The 26,667-nt window shown below is 41.2% G+C and overlaps 1 protein-coding gene, 1 long non-coding RNA gene and 1 other non-coding gene across 4 annotated transcripts in view; 1 reads left to right on the top strand and 2 right to left on the bottom strand.

The window, feature by feature from the left end:
* LOC144615898 (uncharacterized) overlaps positions 1–26,667 on the top strand; it is a 291,049-nt gene that overhangs the window by 245,546 nt on the left and 18,836 nt on the right. The window lies entirely within an intron of this gene.
* SNX5 (sorting nexin 5) lies at positions 957–26,613 on the bottom strand. 2 transcript variants are annotated; one of them, XM_060611534.3, is made up of 14 exons: positions 26,505–26,613; positions 26,183–26,262; positions 14,848–14,952; positions 13,577–13,687; positions 12,669–12,790; positions 11,374–11,497; positions 10,167–10,262; positions 8,858–8,963; positions 8,695–8,770; positions 7,694–7,733; positions 7,520–7,606; positions 6,011–6,170; positions 2,695–2,780; positions 957–1,150 (listed from the first exon to the last, which is right to left on the bottom strand). In XM_060611534.3, exons 2-14 carry the CDS (start codon positions 26,228–26,230, stop codon positions 1,100–1,102), a joined length of 1,212 nt encoding a protein of 403 aa, XP_060467517.1. In that variant the 5' UTR covers positions 26,231–26,262; positions 26,505–26,613; the 3' UTR covers positions 957–1,099. The 2 variants fall into 2 exon arrangements, with proteins under 2 accessions (XP_060467517.1, XP_060467521.1); XM_060611538.3 differs by having other exon boundaries at positions 26,183–26,258; positions 26,505–26,597.
* Positions 20,400–20,636, bottom strand: LOC132672790 (small nucleolar RNA SNORD17). Its single transcript, XR_009607690.1, has one exon. It is a non-coding gene; the product is annotated as a small nucleolar RNA SNORD17 (small nucleolar RNA).

Raw genomic sequence — 26,667 nt, 5'->3', positions numbered from 1 at the left:
CCTTAAGTGCTCAGTCATCACCAAATATAGGATAGACACATCTTTTCTGAGCCAGTCAAAAAAATGCAAACCTGAATCAAACCATGAGCAGATCTGAGGACCTTCCAAAAAACTGGCCATTAATAGTCTCAAGAGACATGAATATTAGAACAGAGGCCAGGAAGATGTGGGCAGAGACCTTGAAGCCCTCACCACCATCAAAAGCGAGCACCAACTGCAGTCCTGGGGCAACTTGGGCCTTGTTTTCCACAAAAACACTCCATGTGGTAACATGATTTATTATTTTATTATACACTTTATAAAAAGTCCACACACACACACACACACACACACACACACACACACACACACACACACACACACACACACACACACACACACACACACACACACACACCCCCCCCCCCCCCCCCCCCCCCATGGTCAGGGAAGGGATTCACATCTTTCTTAATGTAGAATGGCCATCTTCTAAAATAGGCCATATTATTTGTTTTTTATAACCTTAAAATACTTCTCTCCCCTCAAATATTTACCAAACTACCAAAAAATGAAGCTGCAAATGGTATATAAAGACAAATGAGACCTTGCTCCTGTTACAGTGCAATCACTTAAGGTGACTGAAGAACCATAAGAAGGGAGAAAACAAATCACCTTAATTAAGGAATGGAATGTCTGTTACCTGTAACAAGCAGCTGACTTATTTGCTGTAATTGGCACCTACTCTAAATTGTAGGAACATGGGCACATGAAACAGTGAGACAACATGTGCCAGGCAACTGCTTATACTTGTTTCCAGAAGGCACGTTTCCTGCACTCTTTAAGAACTAAAGACAAATTTACAGGAGAACCCAGCATTTAGATTCTGCCCACTTTGAGGTATTAAATGCGTAAGGAAAGGATTAGTTATGTCCAAGTAGCATGCAATAGAAGTATTTTTAAACCAACATGGTTAAGTGTTAAGATTTTTAGAAATCAAAATATTTATTCACATAATTTTAAACTAAAGTCAAAGGTAATAAATCTTCTGTGGTAATGATTTAAGTGCAAGTGACGCTGGCTTTCTTTCACATTTGTGTCCTTCATTCAGAGAAAAGGCAGATCAGTTGTTCTTAAACAAGTCAATGCAGCTCTGCAGGAGGGAGACACTGTTCTGGAAGAAAGAAGTCAAGGTAGACCAATGAATCGTTTTACATTCCAGACCTCCTACATATCTGTAAGAAGTAAACTCAAACCCACCAACTTAAAGCTTTTCACAAGAGATTTGAAGCCTGCCAAACCGGGTTGGTCCTATTCTTTATTAAATCACAACCTGCACACCAATTTCATGTTGTCAAGTTCCTCCCCTCTGAGGGTCTGGGACTGCAGCCTGGAGAGGCTCACCACTGAAGGTAGTGGTGGCCATCCAGCACCTCCCCCACCCGAGGTCTGCTCTCAATGCACTCACACCAATTCTGCTTACTGTGACTTAACCTAAATGCTATCTAAGAGTTGTTCTTTGAAGTTGAAGGCCTTGGAAAGACCAGATAAAAAGTTGCTACAAATTTTCATGAGTGAGATTATAAATGATAAATATTCATATAGGACCTAGCACAAATTGCTTTAGAAAAGTTCTCATTTTAAAAGAAATGAGGGGCACCTGGGTGGCTCAGTTGGTTGAACATCCGGCTCCTGATCTCGGCTCACGTCACAATCTCACAGTTTGGGAGATTGAGCCCTGCATCAGACTCTGCACTGACAGCATGGAGCCTGCTTGGGATTCCCTCCCTCCACCTCCCCTCCACCCCTCCCTTACATTCTCTCTCTCAAATAAATAAACTTTAAAAAGGTCCAGAATGTTACAGTTATGATCTATGTATACATGACACTCTAAAACCCCAATTTAAAAGTTCATACACAACAGGACTTGGACTTAAGAAGTAAATGTTACAGTCTAAGAAATTCAAAATACACACATATGTTCAAGGTCTTCCTGCTTAACCAATGACAACTGGCCAGTGACTGCTCCCCCTTCTCCAGTGGCTCTCTGCTGACCCTGTTGTCTTGGGCCTTACAGCATTTCTGGTGCTCAAACTCAACTGTATCCACGAACCACCGAAAAAGCCATGCCCAGAAACTGAGTGAATTGGTCTGTGCACCAAAATGTCTTTAAAAGCTCCTTAAGTAGACTCTAACGTGTATCTAACATTGAGGATCACTGTTCTCCATTTTTTCTGTATTAAATTAAGCTAGACATTAAATATTCAAGGAAGTTTTTCCTTCCTAAACAAAAAAGAAATTAGTATCAGAAGACAAGTATATCTTCTTCTCAAAAGCAGTATTTCATCAATAAGTTATAGAATTTTGGCTTGCAAGCAGAAAAAAATATTCCAACAACTCCCACCTACATTACAGATTAAAACCACATGCAGGGGCGCCTGGGTGGCTCAAGTCAGTTGAACTTCCAACTTCAGCTCAGGTCATGATCTTGCAGTTTATGAGTTCAAGCCCCACATGGGCTCACTGCTGTCAGGGTGGAGCCTGCCCTTGCCCCGCTCCCCTCTGACCCTCCCCTGCTCATGCACACTCGCTTAAAAATAAGTATTAAAAACACACACACAAAGCAAACCCCATCTGCCTGATGACACTGGGACAGTGAACTGGGAAAGAACTTGAACCCTAAAAAGCTTCTGGCTTAATGTGAAGGAAAACACTTACCCTGGCATGCTTTATTTCCAGTTCAGACATTTCAATTAGATTCTTTCTAAATGCTGCCACTCTCTTTCGTTTGAAGTTGATTAGTTCTGCAAAAGAGTTTACCAACAAAAGCTGAACAATTTTCATCTTTAACTTCCAAATATCATTCTTACAATCTTCAAAGCTTTGATACACACATTTTCTCACATTTTTATTACCTCAGTGATTGGGACACACACCTGACATTTTACGGACAACGTAGTAACGTGCCTGCCACTGCCTTTAAAATGAACACCGCACTCAATCACTGAACATCAAAATCCAGATAATGCCACGGACTACTTAGGAGAATCTCTGAAATGGTCAGTCTTGCCCCAAACCTCTAACTCCCAGGGCTTGTGGAAAGAGGGCCGGGAGAGGTCGTGAGTCATACATACCTGCGCCAATGACTATTTTAAACGATTATTTTTAAACTTTCAAATGACCACTCATGTTCAGACAGCTTCTCTGTGGATGTGATCTGTACAACAGGCCACCTTTACATCTATTCTTTCTATTGCCAAATGCTGTTCAGGACTATTGCCCCATTAGAAATCAGGGTAAGCCAAAAATAAGTACTTCCTCCCTCAGATTCTTTCCACGAGTGAGAACCACCACTCCTTTGCTCAAATCTCCCAGATCAAGCTGGTGCTCTAGTCCTCAAGAGCAAACATACTGTATCAGGTCTGTGCAGCACTAACCAAAAGAAATACGAAAGCAGCCACATGAAAAAGTAAAAACTTGCAAGAACACTTACAATAAGTTAGTAACACTACCTTGGATATAGTAAACAGGTCTTTCCGGATGTCCAGATAAACTCACCTCCCGCCTCTAGGCCTGCACCCAGGACCAGGACTCAACACTAACCTGTCAGACCACCCATGATGCCTGCCCACACTATCACTTGTACCGTGCTCATTCAACTAACTCATCAGTTCAGCTATGAAGTTTAGAAAGAACTCGGATCAGAGGTAAACAGGTTAAGATCCATTCATCGCAGTATCCTATAGAACACTGTACTTTCAAATATAGTACACCCAGGCTTACACTTTGAATAAAGAGGATAAAAATCCAACAACACATGGACAAAGCTTAGGCAATCAGGACAGGCCTAAATTGGCACCACTTTAAAGTTTTGTAGTTTTTCCTTAATCCTCTCTAAAGCTGTCAGAGCTACCAAACTTTGACCTACATAATAATCTAAGATTTCAACTCCATAGTTTTGAAGTTTGTTCTCAAAAAACCTAAAATTAGCTAATTAAACAAAGGACAAGAATTTATTTTACTATGGCAGCAAGAAGGTTCCCTCAAAAGAATCCAAAAGACGGCCACATGAGCATATCGGCATGGCTTTTGCAAGATTTCTGTACAGAGAAGCTCTGTCCCTTACAGCTAAGTTATAGTACTGAAAACATAAGCCAAGACAAAACAAAGGACAAGAACTCTATTGCTTATTGCTAGTATCAGGATGTTTTCAGATATGCCTGGATTTTGGAACCAAAGGTGTGGGGAGAGGGGGAATTCTGAGAAAACAGTCTTTTTTTTTTTTTTTTTTCTTTTTTTTTTTTTTCTTTTTGGGACAGAGAGAGACAGAGCATGAACGGGGGAGGGGCAGAGAGAGAGGGAGACACAGAATCGGAAACAGGCTCCAGGCTCCGAGCCATCAGCCCAGAGCCTGACGCGGGGCTCGAACTCACGGACCGCGAGATCGTGACCTGGCTGAAGTCGGACGCTTAACCGACTGCGCCACCCAGGCGCCCCGAGAAAACAGTCTTAAAATGAGCTAGGGATTTGTCACAGAAAGCCAAGGTGTGGGAGTGAATCAAGTACAGTTACCACTATAATTACAGGTAGACAGGAAGACACATTCTTGACTTTTGCTCTAGCATGTTCCATGGCTCCTGAGAACTGCAGGTTAGACCACCCCATCCCTCCGCCCCGCGCCTAATAAGGAAAAGACTACAATTTACACTCCTGTTCTGTGGAAATGGAACACTATCTCCCAATAAAGTTAAGCCATAATCCCCCCTACTCTGGAATGAGATAAGGCAAAAAAGAACCCTGCGGCTGTGGACTGGAACTGTATCGCCACCATGACTCCTGGAGACAGTTACACACCCCTCCATTTCCTGGCTCTGTCTCCTGAAGGGCCTAGAGAGACACCCCAGGAGAAATGAGCACACTCAACACCCTAATCTTGTCACAATTCTGTAACTAAACAGAACCTACACTTCTGGAAGAAATGGTGATTTCTAGGGCTAGAGAAGATATAGGACATGCCAACTTAAAGGTGCTTCCCCCTAAGTCTGGACAAATTGAGCGCCAAAATAATGGACTACAAGAATGAATTTAAAAACTATTTTCAAAAATAGAAACCCATGACTAACAATGACAAGAAAGGAAATGTGCAAAAGAAGGGAAGGCTTGTGCTTAATGGATGATGATGATGCCAAAGGCTTGGGAAGAGAACACTAGAACTAGGGAGCAGGGAATCATCTTTCTGCAACCAGCACAGTAGGAGCTGGCTCAGGCAAGACTCAACACAGTCTAAATTTAGGGAGAAACTATCTACAGGGTTTTTAAATGGTCTCCTCACACAGTTGATTAGTGACGTGGGTATTAACTATACAGCAAAGAAATTAACACCACAAATGAGGAGAAAACGAACAGAACATGCCTTCAGATGTGACACCCGAAAGACACATTACTCACAGAATATTCTGTTGGAAATGCATAACTAGAACCTATTCGTTGCAGAAATAGACCATCTGAAAACGAAGAACACTGTTTGTAGAGACTATGGTCTCCAAAAAGGCAAATGTCATTTTAAAAAAGGTGAAGGGGTGGGGGCCTGAGAAGGGTTCCTTCCAAATTAGAGGAGACACAAGAGCAATGGTAACCTAATGGCAACCCCAGACAGGAAGCCATTATTAGGGCCAACAATAAGACGAGAATAGAGAGAGCAGGTTGGAGTGTGTTGTATTAAAGTTTACCAAAGTGGGTAAGTGTACTATATGGATGTAAGACAAATACTCAACAAAGCTTAGGGATAAAAGGACCATAATACATACAACTTAATCTCAAATGGCTAAAAAAGACCACCCCACGTGTATTTATAAACACAAACGTGGCAGCATGGGTGCACGTGCAAGAGACGAAGCAGAAGGGGCAAACTAGACAGCTAGGTGACTCCAAGTAAAGAATATATGGGTGTTCTTTTTACTTTCTGTGCAACTTTTCTGTGAGCTTGAATTATTTCCAAATAAAAAGCAAAAAGTAAAGAATAGCCCTGCTCAACCTTCTTTTGCAGATTCAGAGAGCTGTTCAAATTTCTGGCAGCATTCTTGCTGGTGTGCCTCAGCCAACTTGACATCTTTGCTTTTCAACCTGGCCTTATCCAATGCTTTGTTTGAGTTCTCATAGTCGGTGAGGGCTTTGGTGCGTCTGTATAAGAGATCCTGAGAAGAAAATTAACAGAAAGGACATGGTAGTTAAACTTATCCTGAAAAATCGCCAGAGAACACAACAGGAAGACTAAGTACCTGAACCACTCTAAAAACCAGCCCAAGTACCGTGGATGTCAGTGCACTGCCTGAAATGTCAGATGGCAACAATCTAATCCACTTCTACCTTCCCCTCCCATGTTTTTATGTTTTCTTTAATCTCAAGATTAGGCTGGGAACAGCAATTCTTATGGCATTGTCGAGAGGTTTTGGAATTCTTTATATGGATCAAGAAAAAAAACCCAACAGTGAAAACTAAAGGATTTTTTTTTTAGTTGATTCAGTCACGGAAAGCAAGTTCAGAAAATTAACCACCTTCTACTGAAACACAGGCAGGCACTACTGGGTGCATCCAGTGATACTGCTAGAACACAACTAGGCAGTGAGGCAGGAAGAACCTTCCTCTAACCCTGCCCCACAAGTCCTGCCTTGAGGAGTCTAACCCCAGGCTCTCATTTGAAATAAAGACTATTTGCAACCTATGGCAAAGTACAAGTTACCTCCATATTTAAAATCTGATAGATATGTGAGATTCAACATACAATTATGTGTTCTTGTGTTCACTCAAAAAATCTGTGTTTATCATCAGCTCTTAAGTCCATTAAAATAGAAAATGAGATACAATCTAATGTAAAAAAAAAAAAAAAAAAAAAAAAAAAAATCCAAATAGAAGACTCAGGAAACATGCCAAAAGACAAATGAATAAAATAAAATAAAATGACTATAAGGGAAATAATGAATTCCTACTTCCTAATGATTATTTTCCCTAATTTTACATTGCCTGATTCAGCAGGAGTAATTTAAATATTTTTGTTTAGTGTTATGCCCAGTGAATCCATGTTTCGTTCCCAATGGTCATTCTGCTTACCACTTAGTCTTGCCTTTGGTAAGTAATGGTTTATGACTCAGTAACTGCAATTCAATAAACACTCACAAACCCCAAAACCTTTTCTCCTTCAGAAATAGCCCTTTTGGTGTGTGTTCAGTTACACCCATATCCAATATCCTACGATCCCCCAAATTACTATTTGATCAACTCAGCATCACCCCTACTGCTCTTAAGTAATACAAGCCAAAGGATTACTGCTTGGACTCTGGCTGGACATCCCTTTTTCACTCTCCTAAATACAAGCCCAGCCCAAACACTGAACAGACTTGCCTGTACCTTGCTATAGCATGTGTTTCCCCAAACTGCAAATCCCTTGCTATTCCTGAATGAACTCAATTAATGGTAATTCAAATGTCTCTCAGTTTGGCAAGGTGGTCCCGAATTACTCCAATGCAGGAACTCCTGTCTTACTTACCTTAGCAGCCTCTATGTTGAGCATGTAGTATCGGAGAAGTTCCGTCAGCTTTAAATCTTCATCTGAGGAGACTCGACTCTCTACTTTCTATTAAAAAAAAGTAAAAGTCACCATCACCTAAGCAGACATCTACAGATTATAAAATATTATGAAGACCAATATAGAAATCCTTACCCTAAGTTTTTCAAATAGCTCAGCAACCTTCAAAAGGTACCTGAAAATATACACATGATTTTGGCAGAAGGTCTTAAAATCATGTATGAAACAGGACCTTATCATACTCTTAAGACATGAATGAGTAAATGCAGGAGTCCTAGCCTTTAGTGCTTTACAATCAGTTTATCAAAGTAGCACTTTCATCACCAATTGGCGCAATCTAGTAGTGAGGACGGTTACAGAACTGAGCACACACGGACAGTGCCACACTCATGGGTATCAGCCTCTCTTGCCACCCCTTCAGCCACCTTGCCATGCAGAAACCATGTCCCAAGATAGTCTTTAACCAATGCCAAAGCTGTGTTAACCAAGGGCAGGTTCTAAAGAGCCACTACCATGGGTATCCCAAAGCCATAAATATACTATTTAAAACAAAACAAAAAGCTACTATTTCACCTGGGTTCTGCTATTAGCCTGACTTCCACCTTCAAATCAGAAATGTTATACCTGTTATACCAAGCCCTAGGTGTTAAGTAGAATACAATCTCACACCAGAAATGCTCAGGATGGAGAAACTGTGAAAAGTTCATATAAAAAAGCTCAAAAATCTGACTGGGGTCATTGCATTACCCTTAGGACCACCTTAACCAAAACAAATGTTAAGTCCAGGACATTACCAGACAAAGCACCATTTGCCACAGAACATACAAAGCAAACTTCATTCAGAGACAACTCCAAAATTAAAGCAAATCAATTAAAAAATGGAGACAGTTTGACAAAAATAAAGGCTTTGACAACAGCTACCATGTTTGGTAAGAAGTGCCCCGAGTCCCCAACAAACACCTTAAATCTGTCTACATTCATAGGGTAGATAAGATTTGAGTGCTGGAGACAATCATCTACTCTTGATGAGCTGGCACTCAAAAGCAGAAGTGAAATTATTATAGTCATTATTCATTATACCACCCAGGAGTTTTTGACTAACGGAAAGGGAAAATGCTTTTCCAAGAAAAACTTACTTTTTGATGACCGTGGGCTCTTCTAAAGCCAGGCTATGCAGGCAGGCTGCAGTGTGGATATAGTCATCTGCAACATCTGCAGAAATAAGGACAGCTCTTTTTATATGAACAAAGCTGGCACACTGAGCAAAGCTAAGGTGGCTAGTGGGTAAATGGTATTTACTTTTATGAGATCGGGTCATTTTGTCAGCTTTTGCACATGAATCCTTGATCCTATTATAATAGTTAATGAGGAAATTCTTTTCTTGCTCAAAGAAGTCATCTACCTCCTAAAAGAGGAAAAGAAGATATTTAAGAAGCAAAACTCTTAAGAATATGAATGTATTTTGTATCAAAAGAAACATTAAGGACCTAAGTTCATCCATAAGAACTTTAACCTCTATGGATCAGGGAAATCCAAACTGACAAAACAGCATTTCATACCCAAGATTGGCAAAACCCAAGTGCTGGCAAGAAATGTCAACAGAGAAAACCACTTTGAAGAGTCATTCAACAATGCCCAGGAAAACTCTGGCACTAAGATCCAGCAATCCTGGTAGAGAAGTGGTTCTTGCCTAGATTGTAACCTAGCCACATCTGTGTGTATGGGGGGTAAATCTGGTGCATACCAGCCAGGGATGCCAAACATCCAGCAATGTGTGGGTATAGGACAGCCCGACACACCTTAAAACACGGCAAGGACGAAGTCCTAGAGTTACAAATTTTTGACAATGCCCTCCACCCAGCACCTGTACTCTGGGCTCCCTGCTCAAGCCCTCAACAAAAGTGGTAAAAGTCAGACACAAGATGGTAACTCAGTGGATGGTAACCATCAGTGGAAGGGGGCTGAGGAGTCAGAGATTAATTATCACCAGGGCAAATGGGAGACTTGTATGTCAATTTGGTCTTTTAGAACAGCTCTGTCCAACAGAAGTATGTGAACCACATGTGCTATTTAAAAAAATCTCTAGTAGCCACATTAAAAAAAAAACCAAAAACAAAAACAAAGAGGTGAAACTACTTTTAATACTTTATATTCTTTTCTTCTTATGAAATTCTTAAAACCCAACACATAGGTAAAATTAAAAATCTGGTTCTTTAATTATACTAAGTAACTACATGCTAAGTGCTCAAGTGCTGCATGTGGCTGAGACTACCAGAGTGGACACTGTCGTTCTGGAGAATAGCATGAAATACTAATCCTGTAGCTTATTTTCTTTCTAAAAATAATTGAACAACTGCTTTGTTTACAGAAAAGGAGAAAATGGAAGAATTAAGTGTGTGAAGGTTCTTATCTCCTCGAGAGAATAGGGTATTTTAAGAGAATAAGTGAAAATTCAATGAGTAGATAAAAAATAACCAAAATCTGAAAAAACTATTTACATTTCTGTGAAGTTAATACCATTTGTTTCCCAAATAGCTCTTCTGAAGAAATAAAAGGTCACCTATTCACACGAAGTCAGAATTTTCTACAACAGCTAAAAGCCACTTACTTTAACTCCAGAAAAAAGGACTTCATCAGCACTTTTCACCACACTTTTGAAAAAGCCACCAAACATCTCTTTGGTATTTTTCCGCCTGACACTTAGCTGGGGGGGGAGGAATCCAAAAGAACAGTTTATGGCACACACATTTTTCTAAATCTTTAAAAAACCCTAAATACATTCTAAGTGATACTGTTTACTAACACAGGCACACACAGAAGATACTTCCATCTTACCACTAGATCTAAAATATCGAATAAACAGCCAAACCTAAATACAAGCAATAATTCTAAAAGCATGACCTAAAGTTATTTTGGGAAGCTACTTAGCACTAAGTCTTGGCCTTTATTTTTATTTTTTTTAAAGTAGGCGCTGCACCCAACCTGGGGCTTGAACTCATGACCCAAAGATCAAGAGTTGTATGCTCTATGACTGAGCTAGCCAGGCATGTCTTTGTGGCCTTTAAATCCTTAAATTATTGAAACTCACTGGTTAGAAGATGCTGAAGTGTGATGCCTAGGTGGCTCAGTCAGGCATCTGATTCTTGGTATCAGCTCAGGTCATGATCTCACAGTTCACAAGACTGAGCCCTGTGTCAGGTCTACATTGACAGCACCAGTGCCTGCTTGGGATTCTCTCTCCTTCTCTCTTTTTGCCCTCCACCCCCACCATGGCTTGTCCTCTCTCAAACTTAAAAAAAAAAAAAATGCTGAGGAAATTTTTAAGTCAGGGCTTGCCTCACTCATATTAAGTAATAAAAAACATAACACTGGAAAAAAAGGGCAAAGCATATGACTCCTTCCAACAAACAGGTAGCCAAGGAGAAAAAAAATGTGAATCAAAATTCCTCTTAATAATCCCAAAATTAACTGGGGGATAAAAAGTAAAAATCTTTAAGCAGCATCTTTAAAAATGTCTTACACAATGGATCTATGGGGCAGAGGGAAACAGCATCTAAAAAAGGATTCCATTATGCCATTAAAAAATTCAGTACTTTAAAAAGTCAATTTTTCAGAAAATATGTCAAGCATGTCTTATTTTTATTTTTTTTAAAGCAATCTCTACACCCAACAGGGGGCTCAAACTCATGACACCGAGATCAAGAGTCACCTGTTATATACCAGCTGAGCCAGACAGGGGCCCTTCAAGCGTATTTTTAAAAATATGGTCATGTGTGTTTTCACTGGATCATGGAAATGGAACAAAAATGCCTTACATCCTGATCATATTCCAGGAACACATGGAAGTTGCGATCTTTACTGAGAACAGGGTGAGAGGAGAGCCGCTGCAGAAAGACTTCATGAGAGGACACAGTCTTCTTAAAGACTGCAAGATACTCACTGGAAGAGAAGCACACAAGGAATTCAACTGGCACCAATCGACTCAACGACCAATACTGGTCCTGGTTATCACTGTTCTGCTTCATACCACTAAGTGAAACACCTGAACTGGACCAAAACATTTTGGTATACCTTTATATCTAATTAGGTAATACGGCATTTGCCAATTGGGAATCTGTGGAACGAACCCAAAGAAGGGCAAAAGTAAAGTATAACCAGAGTTGAGCAAGTCTACAAAAAGTCCAAACCTACATGCAATCAGTGCTAGTATTTAGCAGCCACAGAACATGGTTTCTGTAAAATAATGAAAACCCTTTAATCCTGTAGCCATGTACATAGCACTGAAGTCTATCTACTAAGCCTTAGAATTATTAGACATTATAAAGTGACTTCATCTCAATCTAGGTATTAAAGATCACTCTAAACTTCTCAATGGTAGGACTTCAGTTGGCTGCATTCAGTGCTTTATGCTCAGAACAGCCCATGATAGACACTCAAGCCATGTGCGGGGAATGACTTAGTACCTGGAGGCGTATGAGCACTGGCCCTAGAGAGTAGGGACATGCGTAGGGCAAGGCACAGAAGAGAGCTGTTGAAACGGGCACCACACTGATTATGGAAGGGGGAGGGAGTCAAGAGAGAAGTACAATAATTTCATAAGAAACTTTAATGCAAACCCCCAACCGTGATAGAGAATAAAGAATCCATTTTTGTTTGAAATAAATTATAACCAAGTTAAAATATGCTTCCTGTGAACCTGGACTTCTTTCAAACCATCAATATGATTATTATTCAGAGTGCTGCCTTGAAAGAGCCATCACTGCAATCTAGTTTCAGTTATAACTCCAGTAACCAAACTACAGGGAGTAAGGCTTTGTACATTATCAGCAGCCTGAGAGTCTTTATCTATAAAGACAAAGGTTTACTTCACTATGCCAGACCAGCATTCTGAGTATGGTCTACATGAGGGGAAACAACTGGGTCCATCCAGTGTCAGTGGCCCCCAGAGAATCAAAGTTAAAGTACAAACTGCAAAATGTAGTTCTACAAGACAGCACTGGGCCACTAATTAACTGCCATACTTTGGAAAAGCTGCCAGGTTCTCCTGATTTCTGTACACATCACCACTTTTTCCTCAAAAGACACCGTCCTGTCAAGAAAATCCACTTACGCTTCCAGCTCTTGCTTCATCTTAGCAAATTCTTCTTTGGTCATAGACCCTTCACCCTCTCCCAGTTTCTGCATCTTTTCTCGAGGGCCATCGAAGTCAGGCTTTGTAGGAGCAGGCGGAATCTGTAGGGGAAGCAGATTAACTTGAGAGTATTCTTGTCCTGGTGGTGTTCTACTCAGTGCCTATGCACAGAAGGCAGCCATCCCAGTGGGGCTGACAGGTCAATCTCTGTTTTTCTTTTAACCTGATTCCTTTTGGCCATATAAAAAAGAAATCTCCTCCCCACACCTGGGCACTCAGACTGCAAGCATTTGTTCAGGTTACCTATGATGGATGACTGATAGGGTATAATATCAGCCTGCTTCCATTTAAGTTTAAAATGTAAATACTATAATCAGCGCTAAAATGAAGTTGATGAAGCACCATCAAAATTAGTCTCTAGATATTAAAGGAAACAACTCTAATTTTGAGTGAAGAGAATATTCTCAAACACAGGCTTCAATACTACTTTTGTTCACACAAAGACAAAGGCTTCCCTCACTCCTTGAGCAGACTACAACACTTTTGAGAAATCTACTGAATGTACGCCATCAGCACTACTGAGGTTTTCCTAGAAATCAATTCTTGATGGCTGAAAGTACCAGAGAAACCCCAAACCCAAAGATAGGGAAGATTTAAATCATGAAACCGTTTAGCCTCTTCTCTTATACAGGTCATAAGACTACGCTTCACCTCACAGCTATAACACCATTCTCATGTTTTTAGCCTTTACCAATAACACCTGCTCTAGTTGGTAGATGAAATCAGTTTTCACAACCCCTTATAAAAAGTGGGTAAAAGTCTCTTTAAAAAAAATGAACAATAAGGTAGAAGAAACTGACTTGTTTGATTTTCTAAAATGCACTTACGATAAGCCCAGCATAGTCTGCGGTTTCAATAAGAGTATCATGTAGCCACACAAAGTCTTCATGTTGCCTTGTAACAGAAAACTCTGGGCTCTGAAACGTGGGCAGCGTTGTCTGTAAAGAGCAGAGTAAGAAGTTAATTGGTAACTACCACTTTTTGATAAAGTGGTTTGGATTTCCTGGGCTGCGCTATGGGAAAATTCGGCATAATAAAACATCTCAGTGAGACCCAGTAAAGAACAAAAGCAGCAACACGTGACCTTCCCACTAAAATCATAGCTAAGATTCAACATATTCTGTAAGGAATTCTTTTCACAAAACTCCACCTGAGGTCAACTTAGGCAGATATAATCACATAGGTAGATATAATCACATAGGTGTCACACTGCCTCCTGAGTGAGGCATGCTAATCAAGCCACCAAGGTATTAAAAGAACACCACATGGGAGAGGACCCTACATACAGACAGCAGGTCTGTATGCCGGAAGTGGCCTGTATCTAGCATCAAACTGCCTAATTCAAATTGTGCCTCAGCCATTTACTTTCTTTAAACATGTGGCTCAGTTTCCTCATCTGTAAAATAGGGATAATAGGATACCATCCTATACAACATCCTATGTTGTAAAGAGAAAAAAAATCCATAAATAAACTAAATAAATATAAATAAAATAAAGGTAAATAAACCCTTTTCAACAATGCCTGGCATAAGACAAGCATTCAATACATTTTAACTTGTATGGAAGGAGAAAGGAGGCTGAACATGTTCCAGAAAGGATGGATTCTGCAAAATTACATTTACTTTCCATGTTTTTCAGATTAGCATATTGCCTTTGTCAAACTAAAACTCTGGAAATTGTTCTGAATCACAAGAAACAGGAGGGGCAAAGGCCAATAATTTAGTAAATACGGAGAAAGCAAACACTTCTCATGCATGCTAATTAAAAACAAAGGTGGAAGATGTGCTCTGTATAGTAGGCAGCTCCACCTGTATCACTTTGTCTGGTTCAGCTTCCTCATGGAGCAGAGTATATACAATATCAGCAATACCCACAGCCCAAGGGCTCCACCATAGTGGAAAATGCTGAACCAAGAGCATTTATCTGATGTTCACTACAAGCAAGATGAGGGATGTACTCACTCAGCAGTAGTTCTACACTGCCAAAAAAAAAAAAAAAAAAAAGCAACCATTTCAGTTGAGGATGTCTCTTCATCACTGTGAATCACAAGGCTGTAACCTAGCATTGCTTTGATTACTGAAGTCATTCTGTCACTTACCTTGGTGTGCACTGTAAATTTGACCTTATCTCTCTCACTGAGTGCATCAGGTATGTCAATCTGAAGCGAGGGATCAACATTCAGGTCCACAGATACAGATCTCAGCTGAAATACATTTTTTGGCTATTAGTCTCAATTTCACTGTAGTGTTAAAAAGTATGCTTCTAAAAATGTAAGCTAGTAATTAAAAGGTGTTCTATACAAGATCATTGGGGCGCCTGGCTGGCTCAGTCGGTTGAGCATCCGACTTCGGCTCAGGTCATGATCTCGCGGTCTGTGGGTTCCAGCCCCACGTCGGGCTCTGTGCTGACAGCTCAGAGCCTGAAGCCTGCTTCAGATTCTGTGTCTCCCTCTCTCTCTGCCCCTCCCCCGGTCATGCTCTGTCTCTGTCTCAAAAATAAATAAACATTAAAAAAAAATTTAAAAAAAAAAGATCATTTATGACAAAGTCAGCTGAGATATCTCTTAAGTTTATTTGAAATTGCGGGGAAACCTGCAGATAGGTAGGTCCAAAATATTTATGTAATCTGAACAAAGCAACTACATGATTTTAGGTCTATGTGAAAAATACATTTAACCAAACACTTCAACTGTACTAGTAAGAAGTCTTGAACTAGACAGAATGAAAGCTTGAACTTTTCACATAAATGCCCAAACTACAAATAACATTCAAAAGGCATTAACCCGATAGTACACAGAACTGAAAGAAGTTAGAAACTAAGAAAAGAGAAGACAAAGAGAACAACAGTAAAGTGGTATGAGATTCCTGAGTAGAAAGAAAAATCCAGCTCAAGAGTGAACCAATTTATATTCAGGGATTGTTTCAAAGAGGTGAGAAATCTAGACACAAGAGGTGAATTATAAAATCCCACTGTGGTTACACGAGGGACAAGTGTGAAAACACTGCCCTGGAAGCCAAAGTAACTGATTCTGTGAGTTGGTAATTCTGAGGAAAATAATACCCCAAAACACATTTTTGCCAGTTTAAGAATTTGGGGGGAGAAAACTGGAAGAACTTCACTGTTGTGAAAAAGTGGCTAAAATGCTTTCCTACTAAACTTAAAATATAATGAATTTCCTAATTTTTAAAGCAGACAAGCTGATGGTCAATCTGAAGACTTGACACAAACATGGCCTGACAGCGCACCAGCATAAGCAGCTCATCCCTCTTCCACCCAACTAGGAAACTAGTGCTGAAATAACATGTCACAACACTCTAGATTACTTCACCTGGAGAATGCCAAGTGAAGACTGGCATCAAGAGGTGAGAGAACAGGGAATACAAAGGTATGCATGTCCCGGTGGATTCTTTGCCTCAAAATAAAAAGTTCAAGACCAAGGTTTGACTTCTGAAACTAGAAAATCTGGTTCAACCAGGCCTATAAAGACACCAAAAAATGGATTCACACACACAAAAAAACGCATGGATTATTTCTTTCACTTTTCTATCTTAAAAGCTGCCAGTACTCCCCCTTTCCCGTTAAGCACTGCAACAAAGAAAAATTTTAAATTGCAAAAACCAGTAGCCCTGGAACAGTGGCTCTCCTCTAAGAAATAAGATTCAAACATCAAATATTAATAAAATCGCAGTATACTTTAACAGTCCCTGACATCTCAACCTCAACACTTCTTCAAAATGAATTCTTGATGACTCCTATGAAATATTTGCTTGTTTGGCTTAATTTTCACATGTCCATTTATGAGATCTCTGCAAACAAAGATAAAGCCCCAAGGTCAGGGACACTTCATTTTATCACAACTCTGACATTTCTGATAAAAGCTTCCTTCCTTCTGTTAACTTACCACTGGGCAAATATGTTGAAAAAGATCTCAAAATACACACTGAATTTGATTGCAGAGAATACTGGCCATCCCGTCTATCTTATGTTTGTGTCTGGCAGTTTAGGAGATAAAGCAGGCCAGGTATAAAAGAGTCCAGAAATACTGCTAGAAAGGTAGAGTAGCCCTTGGAACAGGTCTAAGGTGCATTTAAACAACTGCTACGGTGCCTAAGATTCCAGTTCCTGAAGAAGTCACAAATCCTGGTTTCCAGCCAATTTTTTAACATGCCGACAATTCCATTTTAGCTCACTACAAGCCAAGCAAACTCTATGAGCCTACAAACTGCACACAGACTACGTTGTGAATTAGGATTGAAGGACCCCAGAGGAATGTAATCTAGTAAATGGAATTCATTTAAGCACTATAGTCAAAGCTACAATGGACTTTCCCAACAGCTTTTTGTTCCACAGAACAATTACTTTGGTTTCAGGGTGCCTGGGTGGCTAGGTTGATCAGGCTTCCAACTTCCACTCAGGCCATGATCTCATGGCTATGAGTTCCAGTCGCACTCAGACTCTGTGCTGACAGTTCAGAGCCTGGAGCCTGCTTCAGATTCTGTGTCTATGTCTCTCTCTCTCAAAAACACACATTTTTTTAAAAAGTTACTCTGGTTTCACCTTTCTTCCTATACTCTCAACCACACAGAGGTAAAACTCCAGATTATTATGTTACCGCCTTCCTTTCTTGTCAGCATACAAATTTCATTTTTTGCAATGAGGACACAGAGAAATAGCAAAAACACCTAAAGGTTTCAAAAGACTTTCCACCATAGCAGGATATCAAGGACCCAAGCTTCTTCAGCAAGAAATCATTTTTGCCTGGATACACTGCCCCAGGAAGGGATTCAAACAAAAATCCAACCACCTGACATGATAGTCTTAACCATCAAAAACCAAACAAAAACAGCCCAGATAGCACAGTAAGTCTGTATTTGTGCATTAAATAAAGAGTTGTCTAAAAAGGGATACCGGCAAAATTCTAAGCATTCAGGTCATCCATCACCAACTCAAGAGTTCTCATTCACAAGTTAAATCAACTTTCTTGTATTGAAGCATATAACCCTCCAGATACTGAAGATAAATCATCAAGGAGTAAAAAGTTGTGAAATGTTCAAAGCTTTTAAGTCAGCACTGTATCCTGACTCCGGAAGCCCAAGTGTGATTAAAAGGTCAGCATTCTTTCTTCTTAGTCAACAAAACGAACTCTCCACAGCTTGATGCCACAGTACGTGCTAAATAAATCACCAGCATGGAGGGTATAAGGAGTGGATGGCATCACTTCATATACTTTCACCCATTCACCCACCTCTATCCCCTATCCCCAGTAAGAATTCAGAGTACTATTTAGCACTGCAGGCCAACATGTCAGTCTTTGACTTGGGCCACAGATATCAAAATGCCTAAAATGGCTGTTTAAATCAGCAAGGAGGCAAACTGCAGAACTGAGAGCAGGCACGTAATTTTTCTGTTTCCCAGTTCCCTCAGGTATCTCCTGAGAAGTTAATTTAGAAGGTATCTTCTCTGGGGCACCTGGGTGGCTCAGTCAGTTAAGTGTCCAATCTTAGCTTGGGTCATGATCTCGAGGTCAATGGGATCAAACTCCATGTCAGGCTCTGTGCTGACAGCTAACAGCCTGGAGCCTGCTTCGGATTTCTGTGTCCCTGATGTGTCTCTCTCTCTCTCTCTGCCCCTCCCCCACTTGCATTGTCTCTCTCTCTCTCTCTCTCTCAAAAATAAACATTAAAAAGAATTTTTTTTAAATTAAAAGGTATCTACTCTCAGGACATCCAGTGGCTCAGTCAGTTAAGGTTCCAACTCTTGATTTCAGCTCACATCATGATTGTCATATTACAGTTTGTGAGATTAAGCCCCTGTATCAGGCTCTGCGCTGTGCTTAGGATTCTCTCTCCCTTTTTCCCTGGCCTTCCCCTGCTTGTGTGCTCTCTCAAATAAGCTTAAAAAAAATAAAATAAAAACCTTGCCCAGTCTCAAACAATGGAATTTAAGTTTATGAATGTAAATTTTGTGGTAAGAGAACCTGAAAAGGAGAAAAACTGATAGAGAATCCCTGTGCATTTCCTCACCTGATCATCACCTTCACAGACGGGGCACCTGACACTGGTTACAGGACAATTCTGCAGAGCTCTGAGCCGCTAAAAACCACTTTTGGTCCAAATTTCATTTATGACTCACTCTGGTACAAACAGCATCAAGTGCAAAGCTCCTTCTTCAAATGGTTTAATGGCTTACAGATGGCAAAAGGTACCTATGTGACTGGACAACACAGAAGGGTAGATTCTGAAATTCAGAATCCACAGGGAGAATAGAAATACTTACAGAAAATATCAATGTTATGGGGACTACAGACTCCAGTTTAAACTAGCACCATGCAGCCAAAACGACAAGACACAACAAAAAGAAATTATCTCCACAGTAACTGTGTTTTGCTAGAATGGGGACTAGCTGAATAACCATTAAATCTAACTAGCTTTGCAGCAGAGGATGGGCTACATGGGTGATAGGTATTAAGGAGGGCACTTGTGATGAGCACTGGGTGTTATATGTGATAAATCACTAAATTCTACTCCTGAAACCAGTATTAAAAAATTTAAATAAAACCTTGGAAATAAAAATAAATCTTACTTATTCTGTACATAGTAAGGAATTGAATACGCTAGCACATGCGACATCAGTGTGTCTTCCCTTCAAACTGTTCCTTTTTCCTAAGGATTTTGCTTTATCCTTCCCACTGCCTACAGAACTAAGACCTGTGTCAGGAAGAAGGCCAATATGACAAGTCATCCATGAATGGTGTCAACAGCATGGAGCCAAAACAGAGGCAAGAAGCCTGCCTTGTAAATCAGATTTTCATTCTGATCACAAGAACCAAGAAACAGGCTATTTCAGCTAGAAAAGTAAGGATACCTTACATAACCCAATACTTATTTGTGAGGAAATAAATCCAAAAATGCTCAGCTGAAGACACACTCTAGATCTGCATTAGTTCTGAAAGCAAGCCTCACATGATACTTATGAAACATACTCGGGGCACCTGGGTGGCTCAGTCGGTTAAGCATCCAACTTCAGGTCAGGTCATGATCTCACACTCTGAGTTGGAGCCCCACATTGGGCTCTGTGCTGACAGCTCAGAGCCTGGAGCCTGCTTCAGATTCTGTGTCTCCCTCTCTCTCTGCCCCTCCCCTGCTCATGCTCTGTCTCTGTCTCAAAAATAAATAAAAACATTAAAAAAAAATATTTAAGAAACATACTGTATTATGGTTCCAATTCATTAGGAAGTGCTCTATTAGAGAAATTCTAATGCCATATCCTCCTCCAAAACCCTCTTTATGGTTCAAGTATTGCTATGCCAATTGTTAGTTTTCTTCTATCCTGAAAGGTAACCAAAACCTGTTTACTATCTGCATTCAAGCCCAGCTTTTCATCATAGCACTGGTGCATAAAAAACAATTCAGTGGACTATAAGCAACGTAGGAGCTCTGCTTTTATAGATCTTTGTCTTCATCTCCTGCCTCCTTCCTCCCTCACACCAATTGGATCTCCCCTTCCTATAATTCAGGCCTGCCAATATTATATCTTAATCCTCAAAGACAATGGAACCAAAGACTTCTGGAAAATCTCAGGCTACCAACATAGATAATAGCTATGGAAGTTAGTCACATGCTTTAAAAACTAGATAAAGGGTTGCAGCAAGTGATCAGATTTCCACCACTCATCTTGGTGAGATGGGACCCAGAGGGCCCCACCCCTGCTGACACCAACCATTCTTACCGGTAGTCTACCAACACACAAGCTGTCCACGGTAGAACACTGCAGACTGCAGGGCATTTAGAGGCTACATAGCTCCGAGTTCCTAGAACAGGAACCGAGGCTTGGAAGAAGGTCAGTGCAGCGCACTCAGCGAATGGATAAACTGAATCATCACTTCACAGAGCTGCAAGCCTATGAACTAGTCAAATCCCAACAAGGAACCAGAAAGAGATTAAGTTGTATTATTAGCTTAAATACCTTCATTTCAAGAAATCCATCTACTGGTGCACCAGGATGGCTCAGTCAGTTAAGTGACTCTTGCTTTCTGCTCAGGTCATGATCTCACAGGTTTGTGAGCTCAAGCCATAGGTCAGGCTCTGGGCTGACAACTGCAGAGCCTCCTTGGGATTCTGTCTCCCTCTCTCTCTGCCCCACCCCCATTCATTCTCACTCTCTCAAAATAAACAAGCATTAAAAAAAAGAACTTAAAAAAAATCCATCTACTTGCTAGATACCTGGATTATTTTTTCAAAGGAGTTCACAAACAAATGAGTTGAGATCTGTACAGATCTTTTGCTGGGAAGCAAAACACCAATGCTACAGAGGAAGTAGCTCCAACAAATTCATTCAAAGCTCAAATCCTCTGCATCCCCACCAAGACTCCTCCCAGCAGTTCCCTAGTCTATTATGTCCACAGCCCTCTGAAACCTGACATTTTACACATTACTCATGTTGATGAGAGTATTCAGAAACATTTACCACCTTATCCTTATGATCTTACTTTATGATCAACCCAAGATGAAATAGAAATAGGTTTAAGAATAAAAAAATTTACCTTCACCACCAATGCAGATGGTTCAGCAACATGGATAGAACTGTCTGAGGTTAAGCTTGTGTCATCTAAATTTGAGACACAAAAAGCATACAAAGAGGTCGCCTGCTTCATGGTGGGATTTCTTCTGCTTTGTGTCAGAAGTAGGACATGTTTCCCAGATCATTCTGATACAAAGATTTCAATTCTTCACTTTTATAACTCACCAGTTCCCTGGGACCCATCAGCACCAATGTTCAAGCTTTGTACTGCCCTCCATGGAAAAGCCAAATAAAAGCTTTGCAAGTGGTAACACCTACATTTGTACTCTTCATGATTCACACTGACCAGAATGAAAACTTATGGGTCTGACCCACCAAGACACATAAATCGTAAACTCTTCAGGCAGAAAACGCATACCACAGGTTAACATAAGCAACTATCTTGAGAAAATTACCCTTCCTCTCCAGACCACACAGTAGTACCTTAAAATATCACAACAAATTTGTTAAAGGAGAAGTGGGAGGGAGTCAAGCCAAAGACCCAATTTCTAAAGCAAAGGTAGTTCAGTCATTCCTTTGTGCCTTCAACTACAACTTACACACTCCCCTCTGTGTATTTATGGCTTGCATTTGGGATATGAAACAGCTGATGATTTCCACATCCCTCTTTTAGGAGAAAGATACTCTTAAGAGTAACTCAATAACCGGAGTACCTGCATGGCTCAGTCGGTTAATCCTCCAGCTCTTGATTTCGGCTCAGGTCCTCACAGTCCTGAGTTTGAGCCCAGTGTTGGGCTCTGCACTGTGTCGGGAGAAGCCTGCCTGGAATGCTCCGTGCCCCTCCCCCATTCATTCTGTCTCTCTCTCAAAAATTAAAAAAAAGTAACTCAATCGACCCCAGCCCAAAATGTCCTGCAAGTGCTGTCATCAGAGCCTCAGGTTTCCACTGTCCAAAGTGGCACTGAACTCCATCATGGTAAACACTTATGTGCCCCTTTGTAACCTTCAATTGCCCAGAAGCTGCTGAAGAAAACCACCTTTAACCATCTTTGGTTCCTCAATACTGGGGGGAAAGTTAATTTCAAAAATGGTCAACAACGCTTATATTTTATATAGCATATTGTTGCCTTAGAATTTATCAGTCCTAGATCTGACAAGATTTGAAATAGGCTTACTAAGTATTTAGCCTCTAACACGACCTAACCCACTCATATCACACCATTTTAGAGAGAAGAATTAACAAGTGATTCTCAGTCAAGGGACATTTGGCAATGTGTAATTTTACTCTCGCTACTGGAGAGAAGGGAGTGGTCACCTAGTAGAGGCCAGGGATATTGCTAAACACACATTTACAATGTACATACCACAACAAAAACTTACCAAGACCAAAATGTCCATAGTACTCAGGTTGAGAAATCCCACCTTAAACTAAAGCTGTATATTAGACATAATCTAAGTCTCACCGAACAAAAATTTAACCTCAGAATCTAGAAAATTCTCCCTTGGCCATTTCTTCCCATAGCACAAAAAAAGAAAAAAAAAAAGAAAGAAAGAAAAAAAAAGTGAGATTATGACCTACTAAAGTGGCATTCACAAATGAGGATCCTAAGACACTGTGTGCAAGTTACTGATCCAGAACCAAGGTGTGGGCAGCCCTGATAAGTCATGCTTCCCAAGCTTAGAAAATTAAAAGAAAAATGAAGTCATTTAGTATAAACTCCAGGCCACAAAAATTACTAAGTTTGGACTTGCTATAGTATTGTTAAAAGTTCAAGACTGTTCCTATACTAACACAAATTGTAGGTCATTCTTCCATCCAAGCTGGAGGAGAGTAGCATCCCTACAACTTCCACACCAGTTTAAAGAAAAACTCGCTGCAAACCAGAGCAGTACCTCAAATATTAATGACTGGCTCTGAGGAGACACCATCCACCCAAAGTCCATATAACCAACTAGTGAAAGACCAAGTTGTAACAGCAGTAGGTGGGGAAGGGTATCACCTAGCTCTTGCAAAGCTTTTGTGTTAAGCTTCAGTCCAGTAGCAATTTAAGAATCATTAAAAAAAAAAAAAAAAAATCCAAGAGTCAATGAGGACCCTTAGAAAGATACACACTGAACCTGAGTAGAAACTCAAACATGCTGCCCAGCTATTTTAATGACTTTTTGGCAAAGGGAAGGCTCAGAGAACCTAGAAAGTACAAAATGACTAAAGGCCAGGGTTAACTATCATTGTTGCAGAAAAACGGTTCCGCATAATCTCCAATTATTTTCCTCTACCCATCACAGAAAACTCCAGACACCAGGGAACTTTGGGGGACAGGGAAGCTCATTACTAGTTTATCATGAAGAGAAGGCCTAATGGTGTTAATCCTTTAGTTGACTTTTTCAGGAACTGAACTTCGGAAAAACCTACTTTCCTGAATTTAAAGACCAAGATATAATCTTTACTATCAGTTGAGGACTAGTTAAAAAAACAAAATTAATCATGTATCTCTTCTCCTAAACTACTTTCGGGGAAAGGAGACAAATCCCAAAACCTTCAGCTAACGGATGTAACTAAACGGAAATATCAGGCTACCAAATACAAACCAATACTCCTTTTAGTTTTGCTGAACAAGCCAAAAAGAGCACTTGCTGTACAAGCATTCAAAACCCTCAAGAATCATTTATGTTCCCTACTTAACTAGCGGACCTAAACCCAATGAACCCTTATCCTCATGTAAATCCCAAAATAATCAGAATATTTAAACTTAGAACATTTTCAGTTTAAAAATGTAAAATATTTCAGGGGCACCTGGATGGCTCAGTCCGTTAAGCGGCGACTTCGGCTCAGGTCACGATCTCACAGCTTGTTGAGTTCGAGCCCCACATTGGGCTCTGTGCTGACAACTCAGCCTGGAGCCTGCTTCAGATTCTGTGTCTCCCTCCCTCTCTGCCCCTCCCCTGCTCATGCTCTCTCTCTCTCAAAAATAAACATTAAAAAAAAATTTGTTTTAAATGTAAAAAATTTCAATTGACTAACAAGGCTGTATTATGGCAAGAGGATAGTTTGCCTAAGATTTGACTTCCTGTTTGTTTGGTTTTTTTTTTTTACACTTGTCCCAAACTCCCTTTTGCTCAACAGTGAAAACCACCTAGACTTGATCCACAGCACGGGGCTAACCATCACAGATAAAAGCAAAATAAAGCTGTGAGTTTTAGAGTAGCATTTTACTAAGCTTTATTATTTCCCAATTTCTGTAATTAAAAAAAAAAATCAGGAAAATTCCATATAATCCTCGCCTGCACCCACTAAAACCAACAGGCAGGAAACAGCCTTTATACACTTCCAATTCTGCCGGAGCATCAGCGTGGTGGGAAAATTATTTTAAAAGCCAGCTACAATCTAGTGTGGTAACAGGAAGATAGTTGAAGGAGTTAACTCCTTTTAAAAAGCTGTAATAAAACAGATTTTGGAGGAAGAGGTGAGGTATCAGGTGATAGAAATAAAGTCAAATTGCTGTCAAAATTCCTATTCAACACCTAAACTTCTATAGACAAAACTACCGCTGTATTTTACAAAGAATCATGGTCTCAAGTTCCCACTTACCTCTCAGTTTAAAAAAAAAAAAAAAAAAGAAAGTTAAGTTTACTTATTTCAAATTTCAAAAAAAAGAACTACCCCAATCAAGACTCTACTGTCACACACAAAGCTGCATTTCAATAACTAACAGAGCAGTGAGGGGCACCTGGGTGGCTAGGGTCATGATCTCACCTTTGAGTCCCAGACCCCCTAGGGGCTCTCTGCTGTCAGCCTGGAGTCCACCTCAGATCCTCTGCACCCCCCCACCGGTCTCAAAAATAAACATTAAAATATGTATACATTTAAAAAAAAAAAAAAGAAGAAGAAACTAACCACACACGACAACAAGAACTTTGTTGGAAGAATCCAGCTAGCTGTGTTAACTTCGCTACTGACTACATGAAAGTGTCTCCAAACGTGCTGTGGATCAAAGGATGTCTTTGACTTTTAAGTATGTGTAACTCTAAGGTGCCCTCCAGGTCACCTACATTTGAAAGCGCCTTGTATTCTTTTTTTTCGTTTTCGGTCAGAAAAACTTTCCTGGTGATGATTCATCTGCACATAACGTTGCGGCTCGCACCCACCTCTACAAATTGCCAAACTATCTTAAGTGTAAATGACCAGTAATAAGCAGAGACTGGCCATTAAATCTTTACTTGGCCATAATACCCTGAATTTACTGCAACAGTTACCTTTCAGACCTCAAGATTTAGGGGGCACGAGGACGGTTTACATAAACGCGCAAGATTTTAAAAGTAAAAAACCAAGTACTGGAGAGCGCCTACTAAAAATTACAGAATTCCCGCAGTGACGCATTTGGCGTTTACAAAGTTGTGAGGAACAAGCGTCAGATTGGACTTGACGGAATTTCCCCAGTATCTGGGCCAAAGAAACCTTTCCCAAAGTGAGGGGGGCGGGGGAGAGGGGTCAGTTTGAAGGCAACGGCACCAAATTATGCTATTTGCAGCATGTCAGGCGGATTTCACCTTCACTGTTCAGTCTTTGCTAAGAGTTTTCACAACCTTCCACGCGAGAGCACATTCCCGAGTCTCCAGACAGAAGCTCCGGGGACTCGCCGCGCGCTCTGGGTACCCGCCACCCGGGCTCGTGCTACCGACACCGATCTCGAGACTCTGGTTGTCGCCTCGGGTCCGCAGCGAGCGCCGGCACAGCCCTTAAAGGGGAAGAAGCAGAGGGCGCGCGGGGACCGGCGAGTACCCCCGCGTGGAGGGCTTTTCGCGGGGAGACACGGCGGCACGAGCAGTCCCCGGGGGACAGGGAAAGGAATGTGGGGGTCCGGGAGGTCGGCGGGGCCTCCCGTCCTGGAGCATGAGGGCGAGGAGGGCCTCACCTTGCTGCGGTCCTCCTCCTGCTGCAGCAACTCGGGAACCGCGGCCATGGCGACGCGGGACTCGAGCGGGGGCCGCCTGGCTGTGCGAGGAAAGAAGAGACTGGGCCGCCGCCGCCGCCTCGGGGGCGCCTCTCAGGGGCGGCCGCGGCCCCGCCTCCGCCAGCCTCCCTGACCGACGGCGGCAGGAGGCCTCCGGACTCCTCCACCATCCCAGCAGCCCCGGGAAAGGCCAGCGGCGCGCCACGTGCTCCCCCAGAACGGCCTCCCCCGTCCCCGCTGCCGTCCATCTTGGAGCCGGGCAAAAAAGCTACTCGGGGCCTACCCTCGCTCCGGGCCACGCGGAAACCACCGACCGCAGAGCCGCGAGAAGGACGCGGAGAAGCAGACGCTCTGCCAGCAAAGCGCGTGTCAAGAAAGCCCGCTCTCTCGTGCGGGAGAATTTATTACTCAGCCAGAGTCCAAGATGGCGACCATCCGTGACGTAA

This window comes from Panthera onca, chromosome A3 (assembly GCF_046562875.1).
Source record: "Panthera onca isolate mPanOnc1 chromosome A3, mPanOnc1 haplotype 2, whole genome shotgun sequence".
In the NCBI taxonomy this organism is placed as follows: domain Eukaryota; kingdom Metazoa; phylum Chordata; class Mammalia; order Carnivora; family Felidae; genus Panthera; species Panthera onca.
This window is presented reverse-complemented; position numbering and strand designations above follow the sequence as displayed.

Bases quoted from the DNA above. Each gene is read 5' to 3' on its own strand.
- SNX5 (XM_060611534.3), bottom strand. From the start codon at position 26,230: ATGGCCGCGGTTCCCGAGTTGCTGCAGCAGGAGGAGGACCGCAGCAAG. The intron at 12,791-13,576 runs GTAAGTGCATTT...CTTCCCCTACAG, and splicing joins CAGACTATGCTGGGCTTATC to ATTCCGCCTGCTCCTACAAA. The intron at 7,734-8,694 runs GTAAGTTTTTCT...GTATATTTTCAG, and splicing joins GAGCCCACGGTCATCAAAAA to GTACCTTTTGAAGGTTGCTG.